Source organism: Pagrus major, chromosome 20 (genome assembly GCF_040436345.1).
Source record: "Pagrus major chromosome 20, Pma_NU_1.0".
NCBI lineage: Eukaryota > Metazoa > Chordata > Actinopteri > Spariformes > Sparidae > Pagrus > Pagrus major.
The window spans coordinates 13419792-13446764 of record NC_133234.1 but is presented as its reverse complement, the minus strand read 5'-3'; the positions used below and the strand labels follow the sequence as shown (position 1 = coordinate 13446764).

At 39.8% G+C, this 26973-nt stretch overlaps 1 protein-coding gene across 3 annotated transcripts; it reads left to right on the top strand.

Annotated features, from left to right (window-relative positions):
* Positions 1-269: 269 nt before the first annotated feature.
* Positions 270-26953, top strand: mybpc2b (myosin binding protein Cb). Of its 3 annotated transcripts, XM_073489108.1 has the most exons (30): positions 270-439; positions 5358-5381; positions 5888-5911; positions 8716-8736; positions 14567-14635; positions 14752-14900; positions 14981-15098; positions 15200-15248; positions 15475-15534; positions 15650-15819; positions 16040-16172; positions 17489-17613; positions 17712-17817; positions 19291-19457; positions 19858-20023; positions 20128-20234; positions 20330-20359; positions 20473-20615; positions 21063-21222; positions 21642-21746; positions 21886-22074; positions 22178-22312; positions 22519-22686; positions 22877-22965; positions 23998-24193; positions 24722-24861; positions 25039-25198; positions 25347-25483; positions 25678-25864; positions 26804-26953. In XM_073489108.1, exons 1-30 carry the CDS (start codon positions 418-420, stop codon positions 26827-26829), a joined length of 3375 nt encoding a protein of 1124 aa, XP_073345209.1. In that variant the 5' UTR covers positions 270-417; the 3' UTR covers positions 26830-26953. The 3 variants fall into 3 exon arrangements, with proteins under 3 accessions (XP_073345209.1, XP_073345210.1, XP_073345211.1); XM_073489109.1 differs by lacking the exon at positions 5888-5911 and having other exon boundaries at positions 314-439; XM_073489110.1 differs by lacking the exons at positions 5888-5911; positions 8716-8736 and having other exon boundaries at positions 314-439.
* Positions 26954-26973: the final 20 nt, after the last annotated feature.

Sequence of the window (26973 nt, the reverse complement as noted above, 5' to 3'; positions counted from 1 at the left end):
ATGTGGGAAAATGGAGGTGATAATCAAAAGATTAGCGTGACATCACAAGACACAATATCAAGTTTCATAAAGCGAGTTAGTTGAGGGTCATCTCGGTGTATTCTGTATTTCTCCAGCGAACATTAGAACTCAGCAGGTTTAGTCAGTCCATTAATCTCATCATAAACGTGTAAGACCCCTTTCACCACCACCTCACCCTCTTGTCTCTCCACCTTATCATGCTCTCGCTCTGAGTGCCTCTCTTCTTGAACTCCTTAAGGGTGTCGTCAGTCTCTCCCGCGCTGCTCGCTCACTGGAGGGTGTGGGTGACTTGAGTGCCAGGAGAGCTTTGAATAACAGAGAGGGGAAGAAATAAAAGGAATAAGCACCACAAGCCCCTCAGTCTTCAAGCAGCAAAGAGGAGACACAGGAATAACCATGCCTGAGCCAGTCCCTGCAGGTATGCAGATACTTTTTGTGAAAGCATAATTCATTGTAATTAGTCTGGAGACTTGGGGTTCAGTGAAATATTTTGATGACTGAATTTGCCTGATTTCGATGGAGGATTCTGTGAGGTTTATTTGCCTGCAATAGATAGATACTACTTATATGTGTGATTGTTTCTGATATTTTTAAAGGATGATTGTATTGTGGTATTGTGTGTGATAAAAAGGATAAGGATGATGATCTGACGAGGAAAATACATATATTGGATTCTGAAGAGGAGTTTAAGTCCGTCTTGAGAAGAGCATGATACTTGCTGTTACGGTATAAGGTAGAAAAAGTTGACTAAATCTGGTTGAGATGAAAGTTTAATGTTCAGTCTGGGGAATTAAACCCCATGTGACAGCCACAGTAGCTGTTTACTGCAAAGGTGCTCTGAAGCCCAACTGAGGAAACCAAAAATATCAGATGATGTCATTGCTCAATGTAACTGAAAACAACCAGTAAAGTGGGAAGTAGAGTGTTACATTTTCATTCACTGTCAGAAGATATATTCACACAGTGAGACAAAAAGCTTGAACAGACAGAACAAAAAAAAGTCAAACGTTGACGTCAAAAGGGCAATAAATCAAAACAGACCAAACTCTTTAAAATGTGATCACCCCCAATGACATTTAAATTACAGTTGCTGAAACGATTCAGCATCTCATAAAGACAAATGTTTTGCCACCTTGCCTCCTTGTTGTTATCCGTGCTTAAAGAATATTTGAAAGGCCATAAATTATCACATAGTCACCTGCTATGACCTCATCGGGGTCAGTATGTTAGTGACAGCCCGGAGAGTGCAATCTTCTAGACTAAATGTTAAAGCTTCCTAACATGTGAAAAGGTTCATAGGTAGGCCTGCATACTGCTCCAGCTATCTGTGTGCGGTAGTGTCTGGGCTATATAGAGGGCCTGCTTGTGTTTCAGTTCACAGCTTCAGTAACTGACTTGCTTCATGCACAGTGGTTAAAAAAAGAACATTGCATCATACATTTTACGCTTCGTTTTTCTTGGATTACTACATGGAAGGTTTTTTTTGCATGTTTTAGCCAAATTCAGTAGGCTAATGTAAACAATTACAATTATATGCTAGAGTCTGATTATGTTTTTTGCAAATGTAAAATTGCTTATACTCATTTTCCATAGTTCGAAGGAGCAATATGTAGTTTTGTGAAAGACATTTTAATCAGATGAGAATTTTTTTTCATGACTGAATAAAATGATGTTTATTTATTACCTTATTAATATTGTAAATAAAAAGTAAAAAGTTTGAATTTCTTCTCCAAAACAACATAGTGCCCCTTTAAAAAATCTATAAAGCTTGCTGCTATGATAGTCAGTCAAATTCATTTTTCAGCCATAAAACTGGTATTTGGCATCCTCGGGTGAACCCTTCTTTCTCATAAATAGTTTCCTGTTGTCCTTCACCTTTGTGGAGCCATCCGTCCTCCACTCAGACCCTGTGCGGCTTTAAATCACTGACCTGACAGAAACCTAAGATAAGAGACTGTCATAGCAGATGAGTCAGTTAGTGGAGATGAGTTTTGCAGGCCAAGATTGTGGGAAGAGTGTTGAGCCTTTCATACCCCTTCATCTAATTTCTACACCGACCGTGCTGTGATAACAAATGTAATGGGCTTTGCCTGACTTGTTAGCACATTGCTCCTAATTCTACTTCGCACTATTCAAGTCTTCTTCTCTACATCAGTCCCTGAGCTAATCTTTTACAGATCCCAGCCAGTCCCGCTTTATTTTTATCTCAGAATAACAACCAGACAATATTTTTATTCACCATATACAGTCACAGCTTTAATCCATGTAATAAAGATATGATTCCACTTTGCTAACTATATGTCTGCACCACCCGCTGCTCTGTCATTCTGAGCCAAAATGAGCTGCAAAGCCTTGAGTATGAGGGTCAGATGACCTGCCACTGTAATATGTAACTCTATTTGATGTTTCTGAGAAATACTCCATGTGATACTTGGAGAAAAACATGATTTTAAACAGCTCAACAACTATATTTGTCTTCCAAAAATCCGACGCGACATTTTCACCCTTAACTTAGCCTGCTCAATATGAATTATTTCTGTATCTTTACCTAAGATTCGTTGAAATGTTCTCAGTGCTGGCTCACTGAGCAGACAGATCCACCCTCGGCTAGCAGCTAAAAATACTTTGCAACCCCTGACCTTTTCCACTTCCTCATAAGTCCATAGACTTTCCTACACACCCAAGCATATCAGGTTTGCTGTAACCAATTTGCCGTCCCGCCTGAGATAAATCATTATGTAATCCCCTCACTTTGGTCCAGAAAGTTCTGTCATGGTCAGCAGGCCCGATGCCTCCTCCTGAATGTGATGTAGCTCCCAATGTAGTCAATCAAAGCACATGACAGTTTTCTGGTCAGTGGTTGGAGGCGATGGCATGATTGACGGTCAGACATCCTTTCATCATTGTGACGATGGGCAAGTTGAACCAAAAGTCACTGAGGGCTTCCTCCAATGCCGTTTATCTTATTTAGGATATAAACACAACATTAAATGATTAAATGATTATTTTGTGGGGATAATTAACCTTAAAAATAACTTGCACAGACACAATCTGGGGTCCAAAAGATGATAAAAAATGTGATAGGAACATGTCATTCACAAATTGATGGACAAACTCCATATGTATTGAAACTGCGGAGGGCTAATACCTGTAACTTGATAGACATACATAGATGACATTTATACATTTTATATGATATATAAATGTATTAAATTATGTGGGGCTGATATATCTTCACAAACTTTGAGACAGAGGTCATCAGAGGTTCAATTAAGCCAGGACACCCAATATCTTTCTTTATGCCCAGGCATTACACACACTGTAAATCAAGCTGCCAGTGGCAAACATCATGAGGTAAACAAACAGTGCGGTGAAGACCTGCACTACCTCAAAGGACTTATAAATGAAATGGAACTGAAAACAAAGATATACAAAGTGGTGGAGGAAGCTCTCGAATGCTTTATTTAAGTAAAAGTATGAATGCCACACTGTAAAAGAACTCTGTGACAAGTATAAGATCTTCAGTGACTGATTTTTTTATGCCAAAACAAACTAAATTAACAAACGCTCTTCGTTTTCATGACTGAATGAAATGAATAAACAAACTGACCTTAAAGGACAACACAGTTTCATACTGTCTTACTTTATTTATATTTGGCCTGCCACCTTTCTAGCTTCAAACAGTGTTCTGGGGACCTTATTTTCCTCTGAGAACAGATTGTTTGCTCAGTTATTGAATAAATAAATATTTCTGAGTTTGTATTATTGTCTCATTAATAATGTAAATATAAAAATTATGCGTTTGAATTTCTTCTCCAAAACTACATAGTGCCCCTTTTAGGTATTAAAAGTTGAGTACTCACTGCAGAAAAATTATATAATTATGTTACCGATGCAGTCATTTAAAAGATTTTACTGTTGTAATTGGTTGAGCTGTAGCTTTTTCTTTCTTTTTTTCACCGTTTTGAATCGTACTATAGTAAATGATGGAGTCATTAAGTACTCTGTTACATTCCACCAGTGGATATACAGTACATAGTGCTGAAGAAGGCTTGTTTACAACACTGTTAGTAACAAAAAAAAGGAAGAAAATGGAAGAAGGAAATCTCGCCTGAGTAAACAAACAAATAAAAAAACACCCAACAAGCATTGCTTCTAATTTTATATTATCTAACACAACTCTGACAGCTTTGCCAATATATGAAACCACAGACAGTCTCTGAGGGGAACATTTAAACTGTGAGGAACAGCTGTTCAGAAGTTCATTACCCGGCTTTATCGCAAACTTGTTGGAGATGATCAAGATTCTCATCCCAAGAGGACTGACTTAGCAGATGCTGATGCAGATTTATGCTTAATGCAGGTGCACTCACAACGTGTGTATGAAGTATTTACACCAAAGTAAAGAGTTTGTAGTGTGTACCAAATGTTCTCTTTTTGCACTGACAAAGGACACGTTTTTTTACTCTGTGGCTTTTGTTACTTAGAGCTCAGAGATATATTGTAGCTGTTATGCATGAAGCCATATGGGAAAATCATAATTGTACAGTTGTAGCCTTAAATACAATGCTGAAAAGGCTTATTTTACCTAGAAGACAAGCCTTAGGTGAACAGTAAAGCAAGTAGGGTCAAATGGTCCGACTATTCAAGGAAACTGTTTTCAACTTATGAGAACGTGGCACGACTTCAGGGAGGTCATAAGATACCGTCCCTGGCCTTTACCAGCATCTGCAGTGACCTCCAGGGAGACACACGAGGAGTAAGGGTATATTATGTGCCTCTATTTCAGTTGAGAATTTCTTTTAACCAGAATTAGGTCTCAACAATTACACCGACAGTGCTCCTCCAACTCCAAACAAATTGACTACTCTGTCATCTGAAGCTCCAATCGGACCAAACGAATGCACCAATCAGAAGGAAAGATGGTGTGCTAAATTTTATTGGTATCAGTTTCAAAGAGTTGTGCCAGCATATTAGACATTTTAAAGATGGCCATTTCATAAAATGTATCCTCTTACCTGGTAGGAATTATTTTAGAGTTTTGGTTTCCAAGATTACATTTCATGCTTTACCATGAAATTTGATATCCTCTAAACATTTCTGAAATACCACATAATAAAATAAACTCATCAGTTTCAGACAAACATGCAGTAAAATATCATAAAGTAGGTGTGGTCAAATGCTTCAAGATCTGTCATCACTTCACTGATTTAAGATATATAGGACAACCTGAATTAAGTTGAGCAGTAACAATATTTTCAAAGATGCTTGTTCTCATTATGCATAATTGTGATGCATGCTTCTAATCATCGTCTCTTTCTGTTTCTATCTCTCAGCTAAACCAGAGGGGGAGGGTGCCGGTAAGTCAGCTGCTCCACACCGTTTTCATAGTGACCTTTTGTGTGTCTTACATTATCGCACACTGACTTGCTAATGACTCTCACATTTTCACTTTTGCTCACATATCATGTGTCAAACACACAGGCTCTGACTTCCGACGGTGTCTAACCAGCACGCGCCAATCCTTCATTTGTCGACTTAATTCTTTATCAGGATTGCGTCTTTATTTTATGCACATATGCCAACATGTATGATCTATATGTTCAGCCACAGACATCTGTTATAGTGTATATTATCAGATTGCTGAAGCACTCGTCTACTCATCTGTCTTGAATTATGCAACAACACATGCATCACAATGAGAAAATCACGTTGGTTTACACGAACCATGTTTGAGTGTGGTCTACACACTGATAATGTCCAGCAGCTCAGCTGTTGTAGTGTGTCAAATGTATGTGTTTTCCATTGGGGCTCCCATGGTGTAACTTTTCAATCACTATTTCTCACAAAAATCCACTAATTTTAGCCCCAGAGGAGCCAACTGAAGAGGGTGAGGGACAATGATTTTCTTTTTCTTCTCTCTCTCTTTTTTTGTGACTCAGTGCATTTAAATTGTGTTAATAAGTGACATGGAGTGGGTTTGACTTGAACTGAGTGCTGAAAAATGCATTTAAACTAATCAGTCAGGGTAATTATCTGAATAATACCGAACAAGTGGTTTTGCTACATAGATAATAAGTAGAGCAATTACCGAGTCAAGAAGATAGGCCTATAAGTCAATCACATTGTATGAGGCAACATGAAGCTGCTGAAGAGGGATAATGCAATTATTCTGCCACTTTGATTCAGCATATTTGCATTTCATAGTTAGCCTACAGCATGCGTCACATATGTCAGCTGAAACTACATAGCAGAATGTCAATCCGCACTGTATTGTGTGTAACAATGTCAGAAATCAGTGATGTCATGCAGCATCATGTGAATGTTGTTCATGTTTGTTTTCTTTCTGTATTCGTTGTGTTAATGACTACTTCGATAGGAATTAGTGTTCTGTTGCCTTATTTGTTAAGCATTTTGGACCTTTGCATTGTAGAATTGATTAATGTAAGAAATGGATGCATTTTCCATGCCTGTAAACTCTGTTTCCCTACAATGACCTCTGTGTTACATTCCACTGCAGGCATGTGAAGTGTAAGATAATATCTGCAACTTCGTGTTTTATGTTTATGTTTGCGAGGGTGTCAAGGACTCATCATCTTCTGTTTTCAGTGACTTAACAATATTTTTTATTTGGCCAGCTATACCGCAGCCAGAAGAAGATGGTAGGCACCTCTTAGTGTCCGGAAATAATAAACATTTTCTATTAACTTTCTCAATGATCATGCTACTTTGATTCAGCGTGTTTGCATTTCGTTGCTAGCCTACAGCATGTGTTAGCTGAAACTACTGTTCTGACATTGTATCAACATCCGTTCTGAGTGACCAAATCACAAGTTGAATGCTGTAAGCACAGGCGTGAACACAGCCCAAGATGCACTGGTGACATGTTTGAGATCTGATCACTCAGATCACATTCGGAGTTGGTCTAGAACGTACGTGACCACATTCTTTTACCAGCGAGTACAAAAAGGTGCTCTGGGCCACTTTAAAGGACCGCCTACTCAACTGACATCCTCCGCAAAACAAGAAGGAGAAGCCATGACAACAGGCTGCAACACTGCTGTGACAAATTCTAAATCATTCATGCCTTCTTGTAAATTCAACATGAAATGCGATACATTTTTACTGTCCTCGTAAAAAGTTTCAGTTTACATCACTATACAGACCTTAGCTTCAGTGTCTAAAGTGCGTCTAGACACCCAACATTTAGCAGCTGTTTGCTGTTCTATCTATCTATCTATCTATCTATCTATCTATCTATCTATCTATCTATCTATCTATCTATCTATCTATCTATCTATCTATCTATCTATCGTGTGTGAACTAATGGGCGTAAAGCCGTTCACTTGTGATTTGATCACTCAGGACAGATGTTTATATCAAATGTGAACAGCCTCTACATCTGTATGTGTGGTAGCAGGTTTTATATCCTCAGTAAATTGTGTTTAACAATCTAGTGTCCGAAATCAGTGAAGTGATGTCATGCAGCATCATTTGAGTCCATGTTTTCTTTCTGTTTTGTTTTGTGTTGATGATTTGTCCAATCAATGTTCTTGTTTCCTTTAGTTGATTTTGAGTTGTTTCGCATGTTGGACTGACACATTGTATGTAGCAGACAAGAGAAGACATCTGTGTGAATCTTAATATACTCTGAAAGACTGTAACTGGATGCATTTTCCACATCTGTAAACTGTGTTTTACTACACTGACCTTTGTGTTACATTTCACTGCAGGCATGTATGAGCAAATATCAGCAACTTTGATCTGTTTATTTCTGTTTTCGATGACATAACCATAATTTTTATTTGCCCAGCTAATCCGCAGCCAGAAGTAGATGGTAGGCACCTCATTTATTTTTGCGATTTTCCAAAATTTTAAGTTGTCCAGGTCTCATCATCTTTCCGTTTTCATTGACTAAACCATGATTTTTATTTGCCTAGCTGTACCACAGCCAGAAGAAGATGGTAGGCACCTCTTAGTGTCCGGAAATAATACATATTTTACCTACTTTTAACTTTGTCAACTTTGATTCAGCGTGTTTGCATTTCATGGCTAGCCTACAGCATGTGTCTCATGTGTAAGCTGAGACTACAACTGTGTATGTGGTTGCTGATTTCATATCCGCAGTGTACTGTGTGTCAGAGATCTGTGAAGTGATGACATGCAGCATCATGTGAATCCATGTTTTCTCTCTGTTTTGTTGTGTCAATGACCAGTCCAATGGGAATCAATGTTCGGTTTTCTTTGGTTGATTATGAGTTGTTTAGCATTTTAGAATTGTGTATTATAGAGAAGTTATACACGTGTATGAAGCAGACGAGAGTCAAGTCATCTGTGTGGATTTTAATGTACTCTGACTGACCGCAACTGGATGCATTTTTCACATTTGTCAACTGTTTTCCTACATGTAGGCATGTGAAGTGAGAGCAAATATCTGCATCTTTCGTTGATCAGAGATGTCTCTGTGGTTTTCCCAAATGACTACTGTCCAGGTTTCATCATCTTTTTAATTTCAGTGACTTGATAATGATTTTTATTTGCCCAGCTAATCTGCAGCCAGAAGAAGATGGTAGGCACCGCTTTGTGTCCGGAAATAATATGCATTTTCTATCAAATTTCTCCTCAGCTTCCTCAGTTATAACTGAAAATAGTGAATAATTACTATATAAGCTAATTGTCATTCATTTTCCTTAGATCAACTCCCAGCAGATGGAGGTAAGGCAGAATCCTGTGCATTAGTCTCTGCATGACTGTTATGTATTGAACTTTCCAAGATCTTTCAGGCTGGTGTCAGATGACCTGCATAATGCATTTTGTCTACTCCAAATATATATGAATTAATGACATGGATAATAGGATTATATGTTTCATGTTGAATGCCTTATGTTGTTTTCCATCGTTGGATTGATATATACATACACTGTATATATGTTATGAGTGAACTTTTGCTTGGTTTGGTTTTACAGTATGTGCAACATGGTCAGTTTTGTAATTTACTCTTGTGTTGCCGCGTACAGTATACGATACTGTATTTTGACGTTTTACTGTTGTATGTATTTTTATGTGTTCAGTTTATCAATGTATTTATTTATTTTTGCATGCAGAGACATGTTTACACTAAACATGTAAAAGGAAATCACCTCAACTTGTGAATGAAATATGTTATGAGATGTAATGGTGCATGGTGCTTCTGTTTTTATGTTTGTTTGTCTCTGTTGCACCTTGGACATCATTTCTTGTGCAACAACGAGTATTAGCTTTATAGCTGCTTTATTCAGTTAAGTGTGCTTCCTTGTCTGCAGCAGAATCGGAAACTGATGGGGATGGTAAGAAAAGAGCAAGGTTTATATTAATGTGTCTGCCGATAATTTACTTTTGCCCCTCCAAAAGTATGGTTTGAGTGTTGGTATTATGTGCTGGTTAAGATGTCACATAATATATGAAGTGTTAAGTGGATCCGGTTTTATTTTATTATTTGAAATTATTTTGACTACTTCAATTTGGACTTGATAAACGGCTTTTAACAGATTTTTTTTCCTTTAAAATCAGCTTGTTTCCATGGTTTCATGTAAACCGTCTTTAGCACCTTTGTGATCTTCTTCTAATTGTCTCACTACTGCTAAATTAATGCAAACAAAGTTCATCAGGCTGCAAGACAAGCCTTCCTCTGCTGTGCACCACAGAGCTGCAGCAAGATCCAAAATGTATAAGTATGCAGGGTGACTGCTTGTTTCAGCGCTCATATCCTCCAGATCCCATGAAAATCCCTGCTAAAAAAAACCCTTAAGAGCTTGTAGCTTCTCACATCCAGTTTAGCAGCTACCCTCAGAATAAGCCACACCTCAGGCCTACAAGTCACCAGATCCTTGGTTGTGTTAAAGAGAAAACTTAGAGCTGGCTGAAGTGGTCCCTGTTGTGTCATGCTGGTATCTACTGATACTGCCACACACCTCACTGACAAATTATGCAGGTTATTTTCTGTCAGCAAGTCAGAGTTTGTTTCTCCATGTGAAGCGTGCTGCCCATCTGTGACCTATGAGACCAGCTCTCTTTTGCCTTTGTCCCTCTGGCAATTTTAACATGAGAGTGGAAACACAGCTGTGGTTTATGTGTTACAGTCAGTTGTAGAACAATGGCAGCTGTTGCTGCTAAAATACCAAGTGTCATCTGATGTGATGACACTTTTATAGTAACTCCTCAACTCAATGTTTTGCTGTACTGCAAGGAGAGCTCAGCCCGTGAAGTCATCCGAGATATCATGTTGTGCACATCAAACTTAATGCCTCCAAACATTAGTTCTGTATCCTGGGCCATGTCTCATCCTTTATATTAAGTCTAAAGGCCTGGAGAGGGTCTACTAACTAAACCATGGCTGTGCATCACAGCCTTGCCGCGTGATTCATAAGTCAACTGTCTAAAAAGGTTGGGGTTGAACCACAACTCTAGCCTGGGAACCAGACCAATCAGGCGAGCTCATGTTTTATTTGCTTTGGCAGATACATCTGGCCCCCGTCTCAGATTTCCATCCGACTTGTCCCGTGCCAATCACAACTGTTTATCCAATATGGGGCAGGTTTGATACATGGACTTTATATACATATACATTTTGTTCTGCCCCTGCTGATGATACCCTTTGGAAGGGAAATTCGCATTTGTGAATTGATCTGATGATGCCAGACTACAACGTCTCATGTTATTCAAGTGAAATCCAGGAGCTATGAAGCTGCCCCAGTCCGCCAGCTTTCAGGGGCACAGAGTGATACATTCTGCTCTATCTGAACTGATTACGAGTAGATTTGGTGGAGAAGGGTTATGGAAGTGCCGAGACTTCAGTGAGCTGAAAGTTGCTAATTCTTTGTGGTGCCCTTCAAATGTATGTAAAATGTCCTGTACCTGCTGTTCCTGAGGGGGGGCACTGACATTACAGTCTTTCCCTTTTCCCACATGGATACCTCGGTGAGGCTTCACCAGAGGCAAAAATGGCAACTAAACAGTCCACACTCTTCTTTCTAGTATCATGTGTTGCGGAGAAGTGTCTTTGGTGACTTAACCTGGTGACCACTACTTTTAGGCTTTATGGCCAGTGAGGCAAGACCTGGATGATGGGCTTGGGGGCATGCAGAGGACAGATGGGTAGACCTCTACAAAGCTGGCATGGTTGCTTTGTGTCCTCACAACAAGGTTGCTATCTTTGGGCGGTTGGCTGCTTTGCCATGAAACTTTGCCCTGGAATATGGCCTGCCGAGTGACGAGAGGGGTCAAGCAGCCAGGGTGAGGATATTAAATGTTAACTTTAGTTACTGTCCTGGATGTTCCCTCCATAAATTCCTCGTGGGAACGGGTCCTATGATGTGACCACAGCTTCCTCTCTAGTTTATCTCTTTGCAGCATTTATGAGTGCACATCTTATCATCCTTTCCGCCTGTCATTAAACAGCCATCACTGAATGTGTGGCAGATGTTCCAGACGGAGCTCAGTGTGAACTGAGACACATTTTAGTGGAAAGGAAAGACAAGCACAGTGGCTGAGCATGACAAGGGGAAAAGTGGGAGCACTATTCAGTATCTCTTGAGCATCAACCCCTGTCCAACAGTCTATGTTTAGCAAAATGGTGATTTTACATGGTGAAGTGATTTATGGTTGAACATTTTAGCTGGTTGGCAGCGTGGCCAGGCCTAATCCCAAGGCAGCAGCTGAGTAAAGTTCAGAAGGAAACCTGAGGAGATGTGCTTTTCTTTGGTCACATCTCAGCCTATTTAGATGACAGACCATCCAAATCCAATTTTAGCTGTGAGAAGACGCCAAGTACAAAGATTGCCATTTACCTTAGTTTTATGAAATCAGGATTTTTTCCCATTAACACTGTTGAAGAGGAGAGAGGTTTGAGGCAGAAGAAAATGAGCCCAAAATGAAACGACAAGAAAAAGCTGTTTTTCAAAGCCTCAATGTAGGCAAATGCACAAAATGAAAAATCATTTTTGTCCTGATGAAGATCCAAACATTGTCTCCTGGCGTCTAGAGTTTATAAAATTCGATGTTCTTGCACAGGAATAATAAAGAATCATACAGTATGAGAGCTGTGCAGGAGGATCTTATTACTTTAAACACAGTAACCACTGATTTTAGGCTGATTTTTCATGTCTACCATTCGTTTGATCCCATGTCCTGACTCCAGATAGGGAATTGCATCACGCCGAGTTTGCCGTCAGTGTGTCTATTAGAGTGGAATTTCTGTGTGGGAAGTGCTTATCATACCAAGGCTGTTTAAAGCCAGAGCCCTGGGGGTGTAGTGTTTGTGGGGGGGGATTATCTTCACATGGCCAACTGCAGACTGTTTTGGGGCACTTGCACCAGTATTTCTAATGAATGTTAGAGGGAACTTCCTGCCAATTTATTTAAAATATAATTCCTGCCATGGAAACATTTAAATGCTCTAAGAACATAAAAGTTTGCCCGGAGTTGTACCTGAGGGTATCTTAACGCAACAAACTTTAATACAGACTTTTATATCCGTTACTTGTCAGTGCTGTAAAGAAAAAAATAATAAATGAAATGTCTTTAAAGTTACACTTCACTTGTTTTTACAAGCTGCTATGGGGTAAAGTAATTGACTCCTTTGTGACAAGTAGCCTTGCAATATCAGTCCAAAAGAAGCAATCGAGGTAATTTCAATGTATTCTAAGTTTAGAAGTGTAATCAACACATTTGATTACTTTCTGTTGTGATCGATAACAGTCATGATCTTACTTTCACGTGTAAAATTCTGTTTTGATTGCTGTTCACTGTGTGCTGTGTTAATGTAATAATTCTACAGAATATTCATTCTGTAATTGCCTTGTTTTACCTCATGAGTTTTCAACTGACTTATGGTTACAGTATAACAGTGAATAGTTATACTTCCATTTGTTAAGCAGGGATATTTGTTTTTCCCATCAGGGACAAACCCTGCAGATGAGGGTAAGGATGAGCTGAAGGCACAGTGCCGGACTGCTACTATCCATGCATGCAAACATGATGTTATGAAATGCAGATGTTTGCATCCTATATGTAGTTGTATGATATATGAATAGATCATATATTTTTGAGAGGTTGGCTGTTGGTATGGTTGATGAATTATTTTTTTGGCCAGGTGAGCGATTGCAGAGTTTTGCACTATACAGTCTGTCTTTATTTAGATGCTGATGTAAAGACGTAAAGTATGTACTGTTTACTGATTTGCACCTTGAATGTTTAGTCTTTGATATGGTTAGAAAGGGCTTTTATATGGAGGTCAGCAGGTGCACTTGCTTGACATTTTATATTTGGCACAGTCAGAGTTCATTAACACATTCTGCACCTTTTAATCTGTTAATGATACTTTGCTGAGTGATTCTGTATCACTGTGACTTGCTTGCCTGCTCTCCTGCCCTTGTATAGTATGTGTTGTGAACCAAGTTGTGCTGGTCAGATAACTTGTAATGGGGTTGTGTTTACCCACATCTTTCAACTGAAACACAGGGTTTACTCGCCTTTATATGAGTTTACCATTACTTAGACAGTTTAGCCAGATGACACAGTTTACCCAGTTTTTATTTTTACCACTGCAACTCTGCTTGTGATGACTTTGTTGTAATTACTTTTGCTACTGTGCATACAGGGAAGCATAGAAGGAACTCAAAGATGGAAGTCATATTTATAAATGCATGGTATTGGACCAGAAAACAGCTTTTCTGGCCTAACTTGTTCAAGGGGTTATTGATTAATTTAAACAATTTCCCCTCTGGGATAATAAAGTATTTCTGATTCTGATTTTGATAACATCAGCCACTAAATGTGGCTTTCCATAACTAGCTAATGTTGCTAATCCTAACTAGCAAACATTAATGTTGGTAATGCCAGCTAGCTAACGTTATCAGTACAGTATGCTAGCACAGACATATTTCTTTTCAGTAATGACAGTATCGTTAACTACTAGATTATAATGTCAGAAAACATTTTGGAAATACATATGGCTACTGGATGCTTTTTATGGATACACACATTACAAATTTCTTATGTTCTAATGTTATTATTAAAAAAAAAGTCATGACATGTGATAAGCAAGAAAAGCATTAAATAGCCATTGTATTGCAAACTGCAATAAAAAAATACAGCTTGTTTTAATAAATATGTTAATGCTAGCTTCAACATTTGATTTGAACATTTGGTAATGATAACTTACAGCACAGCAAGATCTAAGCATCTAAATGCAACATGTCTTTTTTACGTCAGTATGTTGTTCATGGAGAAACTGTTTACTTGTCATTCTTCATCTGTGGTTTATCATGTAGTGATTGTTATGTTTCATTTAAACTGTATATACACAGTCTGTGTGTGATTCAGAATTTCCATGAGAACTTCCCTGTGTCCTTCGCTCTTTGGTTTGTCGCACACTGTGAATGTTGCCAATGCCATTTAAGTGCTCCTGTATGTTTTTTATTTCAGTGCCTGTCCTAGCTGAATCCATCAAAAATGTATTTCAAAATCGAAAGAGTAAGTGATCTAATTTCTTTCTCCCTCTTTTCAGAGCAAGGGTCGACTGAGCTCACTGGGCTCTTCCTGGAGAAGCCACCAGAGAGTGTAGTCGCGGTTGCAGGTTTGAAACACACATGGATGAATAATTGTTAGGACAGACAGAAAACTATTGCAATCCATATTGTGTAACCTAATTACATAATATTATAGGAGGTAATTGTTGTTTGTGGATGGCAGGTGGGGATGTGACTCTCATAGCCAAGGTGGACTCGTCAACCCTGACGAGAAAACCCACCATGAAATGGCTGAAGGGCAAGTGGCTGGACCTTGGTAGCAAGGCTGGGAAACACATGCAGTTCAAGGAAACTTATGACAGAAACACTAAAGTGTGTGATAGACAGAGACATTCATTTTATGCACTTTGTGATCTGGTCCTTTTCCTAAGAAGTAATATTTTCTCCCCAAGATCTATACTTATGAGATGAAGATCATCAAAGTGGTCGCTGGAGATGCTGGGGGCTACAGGTGTGAGGTGACGTCAAAAGACAAGTGTGACAGCTCCACCTTCGAGGTCTCTGTGGAGGGTGAGTGGAAATGGACTCTGGCTTGCTGAGATTCCATACGTGCTGCTGTTTTGATCTGATCCAGCCCTAATGTGCTTTCTCTGCAACTTCTCTTGTTACAGCTGCACAGCAGGAGCAGCACACAGATATTTTGTCTGCCTTCAAGAGGGCGTAAGTGCACTGGGGTTTGCTTTTCAGCATGCCTCAGAAGCCTATGTGAGCGTGAGCAAACACACAAGGGGAAAAAGCATACGTAGACTATTTATAAGGTTTTCCACTGTGTGTGAGTGTGTCTTTCAGTACAGGGGGTATAAGACAGTGCAGTCAATTTAAGGTCAGTTAGGTTAGCCTACGCTAAATGCTTTTTAATACTGTATGTCTGAATCCACACACACAGGGATGCTGGAGAGGACGAGGGAGATCTGGATTTCAGTGCTCTGCTGAAAGCCACTAAGAAGTGAGAAGCTGAGTGTTTTTTGGTTTGCAAAATTATTAACCGCACAGCATTGTTTTACTTGCCTCTCCACTCCAATTACATCGGTGTCCCTTTTGCCCTTTTCCTTGACTAACAGGAAGAAGAAGCCTCAAAAAGAGGAACCAGCAATCGACGTGTGGGAATTGCTTAAGAGTGCCCATCCGAGCGAGTACGAGAAAATCGCCTTTGAGTATGGCATCACTGACCTGAGAGGCATGCTGAAACGTCTGAAAAAGATGAAGGTTGTTGAACCCAAGCATAGCGAGGGTAAGTCTGGTCAAGCAAGAGTTGAAGGAAGGGGGAGAAGTAGAGGATCACTGGAAGTATAAATTACATGAATTACGAGCTGAGATTTTGCCTCGGGGGACACAGAGAAGTAAGGACAGCAGGAAAGAGTAGGCAAGAGCGAGGGTATCATGAAACTGTAGAAAGAAGAACCTGATGAGTTGTTCATTCTTCATTTCTCCCTTTTTGCCTTTAACCCCAGCTTTCCTGACAAGGCTTGATTCTTGCTACTCGGTGGAAAAAGGCAAGAAGATTGTCCTGAGGTGTGAGGTCGTCGACCCTAACATCCAGGTCAAATGGTTGAAGAACGGCCAGGAGATCAAACCCTCAGCCAAGTATATCCTAAAAAGCACAAACACATGAACGCACACCATAATTACTATATATACATTGGGTAGACTGTATCCCCCAAATATTTAAATGTCCTTTATTCAGGTAGAAAAATATATAGGGCCTATTCAATTAGTGGCCCGAGGGTCACATCCAGCCCAGGAGCACCTCAGAGTGGCCCGTCTAAATTAGATCGAAAATATGATGAAATATGTAAAACTCAGTGTAAAAAAAAGTACCAATGCAAATAGCACTTGAGTAAAGGTCTTGGTATCTGATATAAGATGCACTTAGATATCAAAAGTGCAAGTAAAAGTAAGTTATAGTGGTAAATAGTATAAATAAATATTATAAATATTAATATTCAGCATTTTTGTGATTATTGTAATCAGTGGATTTTTTTTAAATCAGTTTGCTGATAAAATAAATCAATCTAGAAATGTGCTACTAAAATGAAGTACGGTACTTGAGTAAATATACTTAGTTACATTCCATCACTGGTAAAACTACATATGTAGTGGTATATGCCCTTGTATGTCTCAAACACAAATGCCTGCAGATGTGGTGATCTACATATAAGTCGTCATGTTCATTAATATTTTTTATCATGCATGAAAAGGTGAGGTTACCATCAATAAATAACTTTTCTTTGAAACCACAAAAAAACTTCTAACACAATCCACTAGATACTATTATAAAACAAATATTATGTTAATATATTTAGAAATTATGGTAATGAGTTTTCACTACATTTATTTTATTTGATGTTATTTTTGTCTGGGCAGATTTAGACCCCCCTAATGTTGACTCCCTGGCTGCAGCCTTTACATGGACACCAGTTATTGTTGGTTAAAGTTTTTCCACCTTGCTAAGCTCCACGTAGAAACCTTTGCCTAATTAGTCTGTTAAACTATATCATACTAATCATCAAGCTCAGATGGACTTGATAGGCAGTGTTGTATAAATATCAGGCTAAAATTATCAGTGACACAAAGTCATACTCTGAAACCATGCTGGCATCAACACATTTTATTTTTAGCTGGTCATAAGGAGTCTCCCAGAGGGCGAGGCACGTTGCACTGCAAATACAACTTATGTCTCATGTAAACCAATGCAGATCCCACAAATAAACACCTGTTTGAATGTGAGAAAAATCACCCATTAAAACGATTTGTTGGACAATAATCCAGTCTTTCAAAATAATTTAGGAGTTTTTAATATCATAATTTTAGGACATTGTTGCTAAGCCAACAATCAACAGCTTGATAAACAAATACCTCAGCACTCTGTTTGAACTTTTTTGTGTCTGTCACTTTTCAAGGTATGTCATGGAGGCATCTGGGAATGTCAGAACACTTACCATCAATAGGACGTCCCTGGCTGATGATGCCGCATATGAGTGCGTGGTTGGCGATGACAAGTGTTTCACAGAGGTGTTTGTCAAAGGTGCAGCATCTTTTTGTTAACTTTAAGCCTGCAGACATTATTAATGTGAATTTGTAAACCTCCTGGCATGACACAACATCCCTCTCTGCTCTACCCAGAGCCCCCTGTGACCATCACCAAGCTGATGGATGACTATCACGTGGTTGTTGGAGAGAGAGTGGAGTTTGAGATCGAGGTGTCAGAGGAGGGCGCCCACGTCATGTGGTAAGTATATCAGTAATTTAGTTATGTAGGCTCAATCAAGCTTTAGGCCATGGCTTGTACTTTGTCTAGTTTTTGTCTGTCTAAAACTTTTTCATTTAACAATGTTTCATAAAGTTACTTGGTTCTCACGTCACACATTTATGGAGGTCACATTTGATGACAAGCCATGAGATCAAACTACTTTTCCAACCGCCCTCAGACACTCACCAGCATCAACTTGGCGACTTTTGATCCCACAGTTAATAACTAAGCCAGTTTCCACAGTTTCTGTTGTCATAATGTTGTGGAAGCACAGCTATCTTTTTTTCACTCAGTCCTAGATTATGCTGAGGCCATCCACAGTATATGGAGGCATCAAATCCCACTCTTATAATCTGGTATAAGGTTCAAGGTTCTAACCCTAACTGGCATTTAGCTTACTGGTATACTAAGGTACCTGCACTCCTTTTTCTGAAAGTAAAGGATGCATTGTCTTTAATTCATCCATCTAGTTCTCCTAGATTGTAGGGATGAGCGGTACACCGTTATCTATATCTGTATAAACAGGCAAAGTTCCTCCCCTTCCGCCCCCATGGGACCTTATTGCGGGAAAAACTTCATACAGCAAATAATGGTGAGAGACAAATATATTTTGAACCTGTTTGTCCCATGAATTACACAAATGATGTTTGTCAATTCAAGAGATCCTGGTGCAAGTTAGTTTGTTGTAAAGACGGTAAAATACCTTTTATTTTTCTGTTAAACCGCTCAGCGAGCTGCATCGTCTGAAAATCACAACAAGTCTGGCCATATTGACAGCTGCAAAGGAGAACTGGTCAGTTCTGTGAGCTAGCTAATGTACAGGACCGGATCTACAAGGTTTCAGTTATGGGTTTTGGTGAACGTTAAATGAGTCGACGTCACTTGCGCTACTGTTGGGTTTGTGGGGTTTCCCTGTGTTGTAATTGAATAGTTTTATGACAAACTGCGACTTTCAAACAGGATAAAAAAAATGATTTGTCTCTCTCCATTCACTACCATATGTGTTTTTTTTTCTGAAATAAGGTCCCATAGTGGGTACCCTACTGTGTACAGTTCTATTTGTTTGTTTTAGGAGATCTGGAACTTCCTGTATTTGGGTTGAAGGACCCAAAAGTGTAATAATTAGTGTAAATTAAGGTTGAAAGAGCAAATTAATTAATATCAGTTAGCATGTATTCGGAGTAATCAGTACAATTCAAAATGAAAAATAGAAATTCACAAACGTTGCATAAGACTTCATATAGATGAAAAGATAGTATCCTGTAAATGTTTTCCCTTTGATTAATGCAAAGTCTTTTCGTATTTTCCAAAGCATCTTTAGCAGTCACTGAATGGTGGAAATATGACATTATTTCCTGTAAATTCTCATCCAAATCAGGCTCACTGTTACTATTTTGTATTTAGTGGTGAGTGTGTTTCAAGGAGATAAGCTCATTTTATATTCTTTTCCAGGTACTTTGAGGATGTAGAGCTGCACAAAGAAAAGGATTCCAAGTTTCGGATCAAGAAGGACGGAAAGAAGCACACGCTCATCATCTCAGAGGCTACGCTGGACGACATTGGAATGTATCATGCTTGGACAAATGGGGGTCATACCAAAGGAGAGCTGGAGGTGGAAGGTACCACTGAAAAATATTATATACTTGCTGAGTTTTTATTTCATTTTTGAATGACTGAATAGTTTATAAACCTTTGTAAACTATTAATAATTGTGAATTTGTTTATTTTAGATGAGTTAAAGAGAGAATTCTAATCAAGTGTACAGACTATATTTTATATAGATCTACTGTATTTAGTCTTTGTTTTCTGTCATTGAAATGTGGGCTGTTCAGTGCTGAGCATGCAGCTGAATTTAACCGCTGGCCCGAGGGCTTAACGCCTTTACAAACAAACTAACAGCCCATGGCAGCGGGTGTCAAGATGTTGCCATCATGAACCTTTTCCTCCCTCTCCCCCTACCTACACACACTGTCTCTCCTGCCTGAGCTGAGATCTTGTGGTTTCCAATGTCTTATTTAGAAAAACAACTGGAGGTGTTGCAGGACATTGCTGATCTGACAGTCAGGGCCACAGACCAGGCTTTGTTCAAATGTGAGGTGTCAGATGACAAGGTCACAGGAAAGTGGTACAAAGATGGAGTGGAGGTCTTGCCGAGCGAGCGCATCAAAATGACTCACATCGGAAGGTACAAGGATATAGGAACAGATTTATATGTGTCTACATATTGTCTTTAGATTCATGAGGCAGATGTTTTCAACACATCACGTCTTCTCTGTTGCTTTTTTTCAGATTTCATCGGCTGATTATTGATAATGTGAAGCCAGAGGATGCTGGAGACTACACGTTTGTTCCTGACGGATACGCTCTGTCACTTTCTGCCAAACTTAACTTTTTGGGTGAGAGAGACAAAGTGATTACTAATGTACGATCATGAAAGCATTTATAATCAGCATCCTGTATAAAATAACTTTTTTTCTCTCTGTCAAAACAGAAATCAAGATTGACTATGTGCCCAGACAAGGTAGGTGAATCACCTCAGTTCATAAAAAAAATAACTCTTTTGTGTATAGTTCATATCCCAAACCCACTTCCACACACACTCTCTCTCTCTCTATCTCATTACCCATTAACCAGATCCTCCAAAGATCCACCTGGACACCACTGGAAACATGGTCTCCCAAAACACCATCATTGTGGTGGCGGGCAACAAGCTCCGTCTGGATGTGGAGATCACGGGAGAGCCAGCACCCACTTGTGTTTGGTCAAAAGGAGATCAGGTATGGACATGAGAATGACAATTTGAAAGAAGGAAATCATGTTAAAAATGTTCATGGTATATGATCTTGGTAAGCCAGCAGGCTAACTAGCACTATCTCCTCTCCTTATTTGTCTCTTTCACTGGGCTCATTTCAGTTAAATGCTACATCACCAGAAAAAAACTGCTGTTCTGTTGAGATTCGACCCAGGCAATGAGATTATTTGTGCCCACAGGCAGTTAGGGGTACAGGGATGCAGGGAAAGAGACTGTCCCTGATGTTAATGGTCAGAAAGTGCCCTTTTTTTGGAAACAGGATATGTTTGTGCCCAAGTGGGACAGCTCCATGCTTCCTATTTTCCTAAGTCACTTTGTCAGATTTTACAGTGTAGTCAGTTACAGCAGCAATTTGCGTTACTAGTGCTAAGTAATTCATGCTTCTCCGATGCTGCAATTTCCTGTTAATTAGCCAGTTTCAGACACTGAGGGCCGTGTGAGGGTGGAGGCAAGGAAAGACCTGAGCTGCTTCGTCATAGAGAGTGCAGAGAGGGAGGATGAGGGCAACTACACCATCTGTGTTACCAACCCTGCTGGAGAGGACAAGGCCATGCTGTTTGTGAAGATTGTGGGTAAGTGAAGATCTCGGTATATTGTCAGCAGATAACATGTAGTTAAAGGTGCAATATGTAAGAATTGGCAACCTGTCAAATTCATAATCAGAACAAATAAATGGTTGCATATCATCAGAGTAAACGCTAACTGCTGCTCACAGTAGCTGCCCTAGCTCATTAGCTCATTTAGCTGTGCACCAATCGGTTCGGATTGGGTGTGTTAATGTTTACACCAAGCTAGCTGGTTAGCATGCTTCATTATATATTTCTGCAACACAGTACATTGACATTATAATGTCAAAACTGCTATTTACTCACATTATGTTGACTCTTCAACTCTTAAATTCTTAAATATTGCTCCTTTAGGTCACCAATTTTCTCTACACTTTTTAAAATGTGTGTTATGTGTTTTAAAAGTAACTGTAATCTTATTTTAGATGTGCCTGACCCCCCTGAGAATGTGAAATGCACAGGAGTGGGAGAGGAAACTGCCACTATCGTTTGGGACCCTCCCGTATTTGATGGCGGTGCACAGCTCAAAGGTAAAGGATGGATTTTTTCTTAACCACTTCATGTTTAATGGTCTGGATATATAAAATATTAATGTAATTGCTTGGGTTTATGTGTGTCTTAAATTATTATTCTACTCATATTTATGTGTTCTCTGTTCTCCTCTATCAGGTTATCTCATGGAGAGGAAGAAGAAAGGCTCCAGCAGATGGACAAAGCTCAACTTTGATGTATACGAGTCAACCACATATGAGGCTAAGAGGATGATTGAAGGCGTTCTGTACGAGATGAGGGTGTTTGCCATCAACAGCATCGGCATGTCTCCGCCAAGTATCACCTCCAAACCCTTCATGCCCATTGGTACGTACCACAGCCATCTTAACACCATCTTTCCCTGTTCTTCCCTTTGTGCCGGTCAACCTACTGCTTCTCTTGAATTTCTCTCTTTCTGCTACCCCTTAAGCCCCAACTAGCGAGCCAACGCGTCTGTCGGTGCACGATGTGACGGACAACACATGCACCCTGAAGTGGCTCGCCCCAGAGAGGATTGGAGCTGGGGGCCTGGATGGCTATGTCATTGAATACTGCAAGGAAGGAGGTGATGAGGCCAAACATTGTGTTTCCAATATAATAGTTTGAACATTTATGGACAATTTAGCAGCATTCTTTAAACAAATGATAACTAAAGGGCATTTGTTTAATAGCTAAAGTGGCACAGGTCAGACTCCCAATAGCAAAACACAATAACTAAGAATCAATTCCCACTCTCTGTCATATACTGCATGGACTTCTCTTTTATTTCAGGCACTGAGTGGGTGGTGGCAAACCAGGAGCTTTGTGAGAGGCAGGGATATGTGGTGCGCGGCCTCCCCGTGGGAGAGAAGATCGACTTCAGGGTGGTGGCAGTAAACCTCGCTGGACGCAGTCCTCCTGCTAGACTGGCACAGCCCGTCACCATCCGTGAGATCATGGGTGAGTCAGTCAGGTGGCGCTGTGGACAGACGTGAGTCAACGAGCACATGTTTACATATTTCATGTCATATTCAGTTAGAGCACTTAAGCATTTTGAGTCAACGTCTATAGCGCTTGTTTAGGTTTATATAGACAGGCGCCTGATTCTTTTATAGTGTAATACTTAATGAGATGTGTTTTCCTGCTTCAGAATATCCTAAGATCCGCCTCCCACGTGAGCTGAGAACAAAGTACATCAGGAAAGTCGGAGAAAAGATCAACCTGGTCATCCCCTTCCAGGTTAGAAACAAAGGCTGTGTTAATGTGTGCTACAATATATAATATAATAGTAAATAACTGTAGGAAGAAAACCAGAGTGCACCATTATGTTTAAAGATGTTGGAGGGTTTTTGTAAGAACATTTGGGCATTTGGGAGGGTGCTGTGAGACACTTTAACAAATATAGGCATTATGTCTTTAAAGGAGGAACTCCATTTACAGGTGGTGGGGAGTACTACTGCAGATGGGGAAAAGTTGTATAAACCCCTTTGCACTTATCATTCATTGTAATGGGTTGCCCTTTTCATGACCCACCCAACTTTAGTGAGACACTCTGTCAGAAAAGGGCAGATTCCTTGCAACACTTTAAATTAAGGTCCTTGTAATAAACATTAGTTGATAGGTAATAAGGTCCTTATAGGTCTTTTATTAGATGCTTATTAAAGGTGCAATATGTAAGAAATTTAGTTGAAAATATTCAAAAACTAACTAAAATTATCAGCAGAATGTGAAGAAATAACAATTTTGACATTATAACGTCTATGTACTAGTTTGCAGAGATATCTTTTGAAGTTAGGTGTTTCAACTCTCCCCCGGTGCTCCAAGTTTACAGTCTGGACCGCTAGCTGCACTGCAAACTGAGCTAACTAGCTAATGGCAGCTAAAGTTAGCAGCAGATAGTGGTTACTCTAATTATATGCTGCCCCCTGTTTTTTTAAGAATGAATTCGGCAGGTAGCTCTGGACAGGTGGATGTTTTAGGGGGATTATAAGTGCTTACAAATGTCCTATAGTCTAGCATTAAATGTGTTGATGATGTCTCATTAACATAATAGTGTCAAAAGGCAGCTTAAAAGGACCTTCAAGGGCATATCACCTATTTACTAATGTTTATTACAAAGACCTTAATAGAGTTACATCAGCTAACACATTAGAAGTTATCATCTACTACTTGAAAACTAAATAGATTTTTTTTTTCATCTTGTGCCATCAATCACTGGAGAGAAGCGGTTCCCTTTTACCCTGACCAATGGATCATTTTTGTGTCTTGCAGGGTAAGCCACGCCCTATCGCAACTTGGTACAAGGATGGTCAACCCGTTGACCCCAAGATGGTCAACGTCCGTAGCACAAACGTAGACACCATCCTCTTCATCCGTTCAGCAGAGAGAGATCACTCTGGGAAATATGAGCTGGTGCTACAGATCGAGAACATGGAGGACAGAGCCACTGTTGACATCAGGATCATTGGTATGGTCGTCTCTGCAGCTGGAAACATCCATTGCTGCATGTGTTTTAATGTTGTTTCTATATGTGTCAGTGCCAGTGCTATTAAGGCAAGACACCAGGTGATTAGGGAAGACATTATCAGAGACATCATCATGAAACTTTGACAGCTGATACATACATTGAGACAATTATTTTTTGCATTACAAGTTTTCTGAAAATGTATGGTTAATATGCTAATGAGGCATTATCTAATGAACTTTCCAGAACAGAAATCTGAACTTAAGTAAACAACCTAAATGTGTATTTTGGACATTTTATTTCCACTAGCCTGAGAGATGTCATGTTATGGAAGCAAAACAGTCCAAAATTGCAAAATTGACAAACACATATAAAAATGTACCTAAATTATCAACAGAATATGAAGATTTTGATGTTATGATGTCTATGTAATGTTGTTATGGTCAGGGTTAGAAAATCTGAAATGTATCTGAAATGTGTCTCGGTTTAACAGCTGAAATGTACTGAACATCTGACGTGTGATCTGTTCAGAAAAGCCTGGACCTCCTGTGAACGTGAGGGTGACAGACATCTGGGGCTTCAATGCAGCACTGGAGTGGGAGCCCCCCAAGGATGATGGCAACTCTGAGGTCACTGGATACACCATCCAGAAGGCAGACATGAAGACGAAGGTGAGTGAGGGAGAAGGGGTGGCGTTTGACACCAAGATCGTTCCAATAGTAACCTGTCAAAATGTCCACTTAGGTCCGGCAGGCTCGACAACAATGCTGAGATAACCTCCAGCCAGTGTTTGGTGCATTTGTGATCTTTGTCTTTTTAATGCAATAGCTCCAATTTTCTCCCTCCAGGAATGGTTCACTGTTTATGAGCACAACAGACGGCCAAACTGTACGGCTTCAGATCTGATCATGGGCAACGAATACATGTTCCGCGTCTACAGTGAAAACCTCTGCGGCAAGAGCGAGGAGCCGCGCCAAAGCAAGAACACGGCTACCATTGCCAAGACAGGTGTGTGCACATGCTTATGTACAGTACAATATGTGTGTGTTTGAATTTTTTTCCCACACAGGACTGGAGATGTCGAGTTTACTTCACATTTCTGCTCTGATTTATGGGGGTTGACTACATTTTCCTGCTCTCCCACACTTCTCCATAGGCCTGGAGTTAAAACGAAACCCCTACAAGGAGAAGGACGTTACCTGTTCGCCCAAGTTTACTCAGCCTCTGGTTGACAGATCTGTAGTGGCCGGATACAGCACTGCTATCAGCTGTGCCGTCCGAGGCTTCCCCAGGGTAAACATGCATGTTAAAGTAGCCTGTGGAGCATGATTCACTGGTGGAAGCTGCCAGTTGTCATAAAGAAATGAAAGTCTAAAGTTGTCTGTAAGAGCGACTTGGGCACAGATTTACCTTTAGTAATAAAAAATAAATCTACTTTATATAATCTATTACTCATTTATATGTTAATAAGATTTTTTTCATCATAGCCTAAGATTGTCTGGATGAAGAACAAGATGATCATCGGTGAGGATCCTAAGTACCTGATGCAGAACAACCAGGGAGTGTTGACCCTAAACATTCGCAGGCCAAGCACCTTTGACGGAGGCAAATACTCCTGCATGGCTGTCAATGACCTGGGCAAGGACGAAGTGGAGTGCCAGCTGAGCATCCGAGGTAAGAACAGAGGGGAGGAGGAGGTTAATTAGAGAGCGAGGTGAGTCTCTATTGTTGTGCAAAACACAGACGATTATTAGGTGGTAAGTTTTGATTACATGACACACACTAATGCACACTAAGGTGCAATATGTAAGAACTGGTCACCTGTCAAATGAACAGAGTGACTGCTAACTGCTGCTAACTGTAGCTGCCCTTAGCTAGTTGGCTCAGTTAGCCTTAGTTCAGACTGGGAGCTTTGGGACCAGGGAAGTGACAGTGTTTACACCGATGGCATTGCAGCTTTTGATCAGGATGGGCCAGGGCTAGCTGGTTAGCATGCTAACTTCAGCAGATATCTCTGCAATGCAATACATAAACAAACAACATAAAAAATTAAAGAATTCTAGTTTAAAACATACAAAAATGTACTAAAATTATCAGCAGAATATGATGATGTCGCAGAGATATCTACTGACGTTAGCATGCTAGCCATCTAGCCCCGGGCCTGAAAACCTCTTCCTCCCAAGCTCCTGTGCTAGTGCTGTAAACACCAACACTCCCCCAGTTGTCCGGCTAGCTACACAGCTATCTGTGCTAACAAGCTAACAATAGCTACAGTCATGGATGTATAAACAGAATACACTTAGCAGCTGTTGGCAGTTGGCTAAGTGCGATATACTGCCACCTATATGTTGGAGTATGAATTGAACAGGTGGCCAATTCTTACTAGTACTTTAATTCTAGTGCACCTTTAACTTTTGAATGATTTTCAAAATAAATTCTTACATATTGCCCCTTTAAAGCTAAAAGCTCATTGTGTTTACAATGACAGCTGCACAGAAATAAATTGTTTGAATTTGGATATGAAGAAGATTCTTACATATACAATATTTGGCTTTACATTTGAGCTTGTTACAACAAAACCTAACACTCATCATCTGTCCTGTTGTCCCACAGTTGCCACCGACCCAGACAAGAAGTGAGAAACCGAACAGCAAAGAATGTGAAATGATATGAACCAAACAGTGAATGAACAGTGAATGTAGCAATGTATGTAGCGTACACACTGTTGAGAGTGATTCAAATAAAATGTAGTCATGCCTGCCATACGTAATTATCTATTTTGA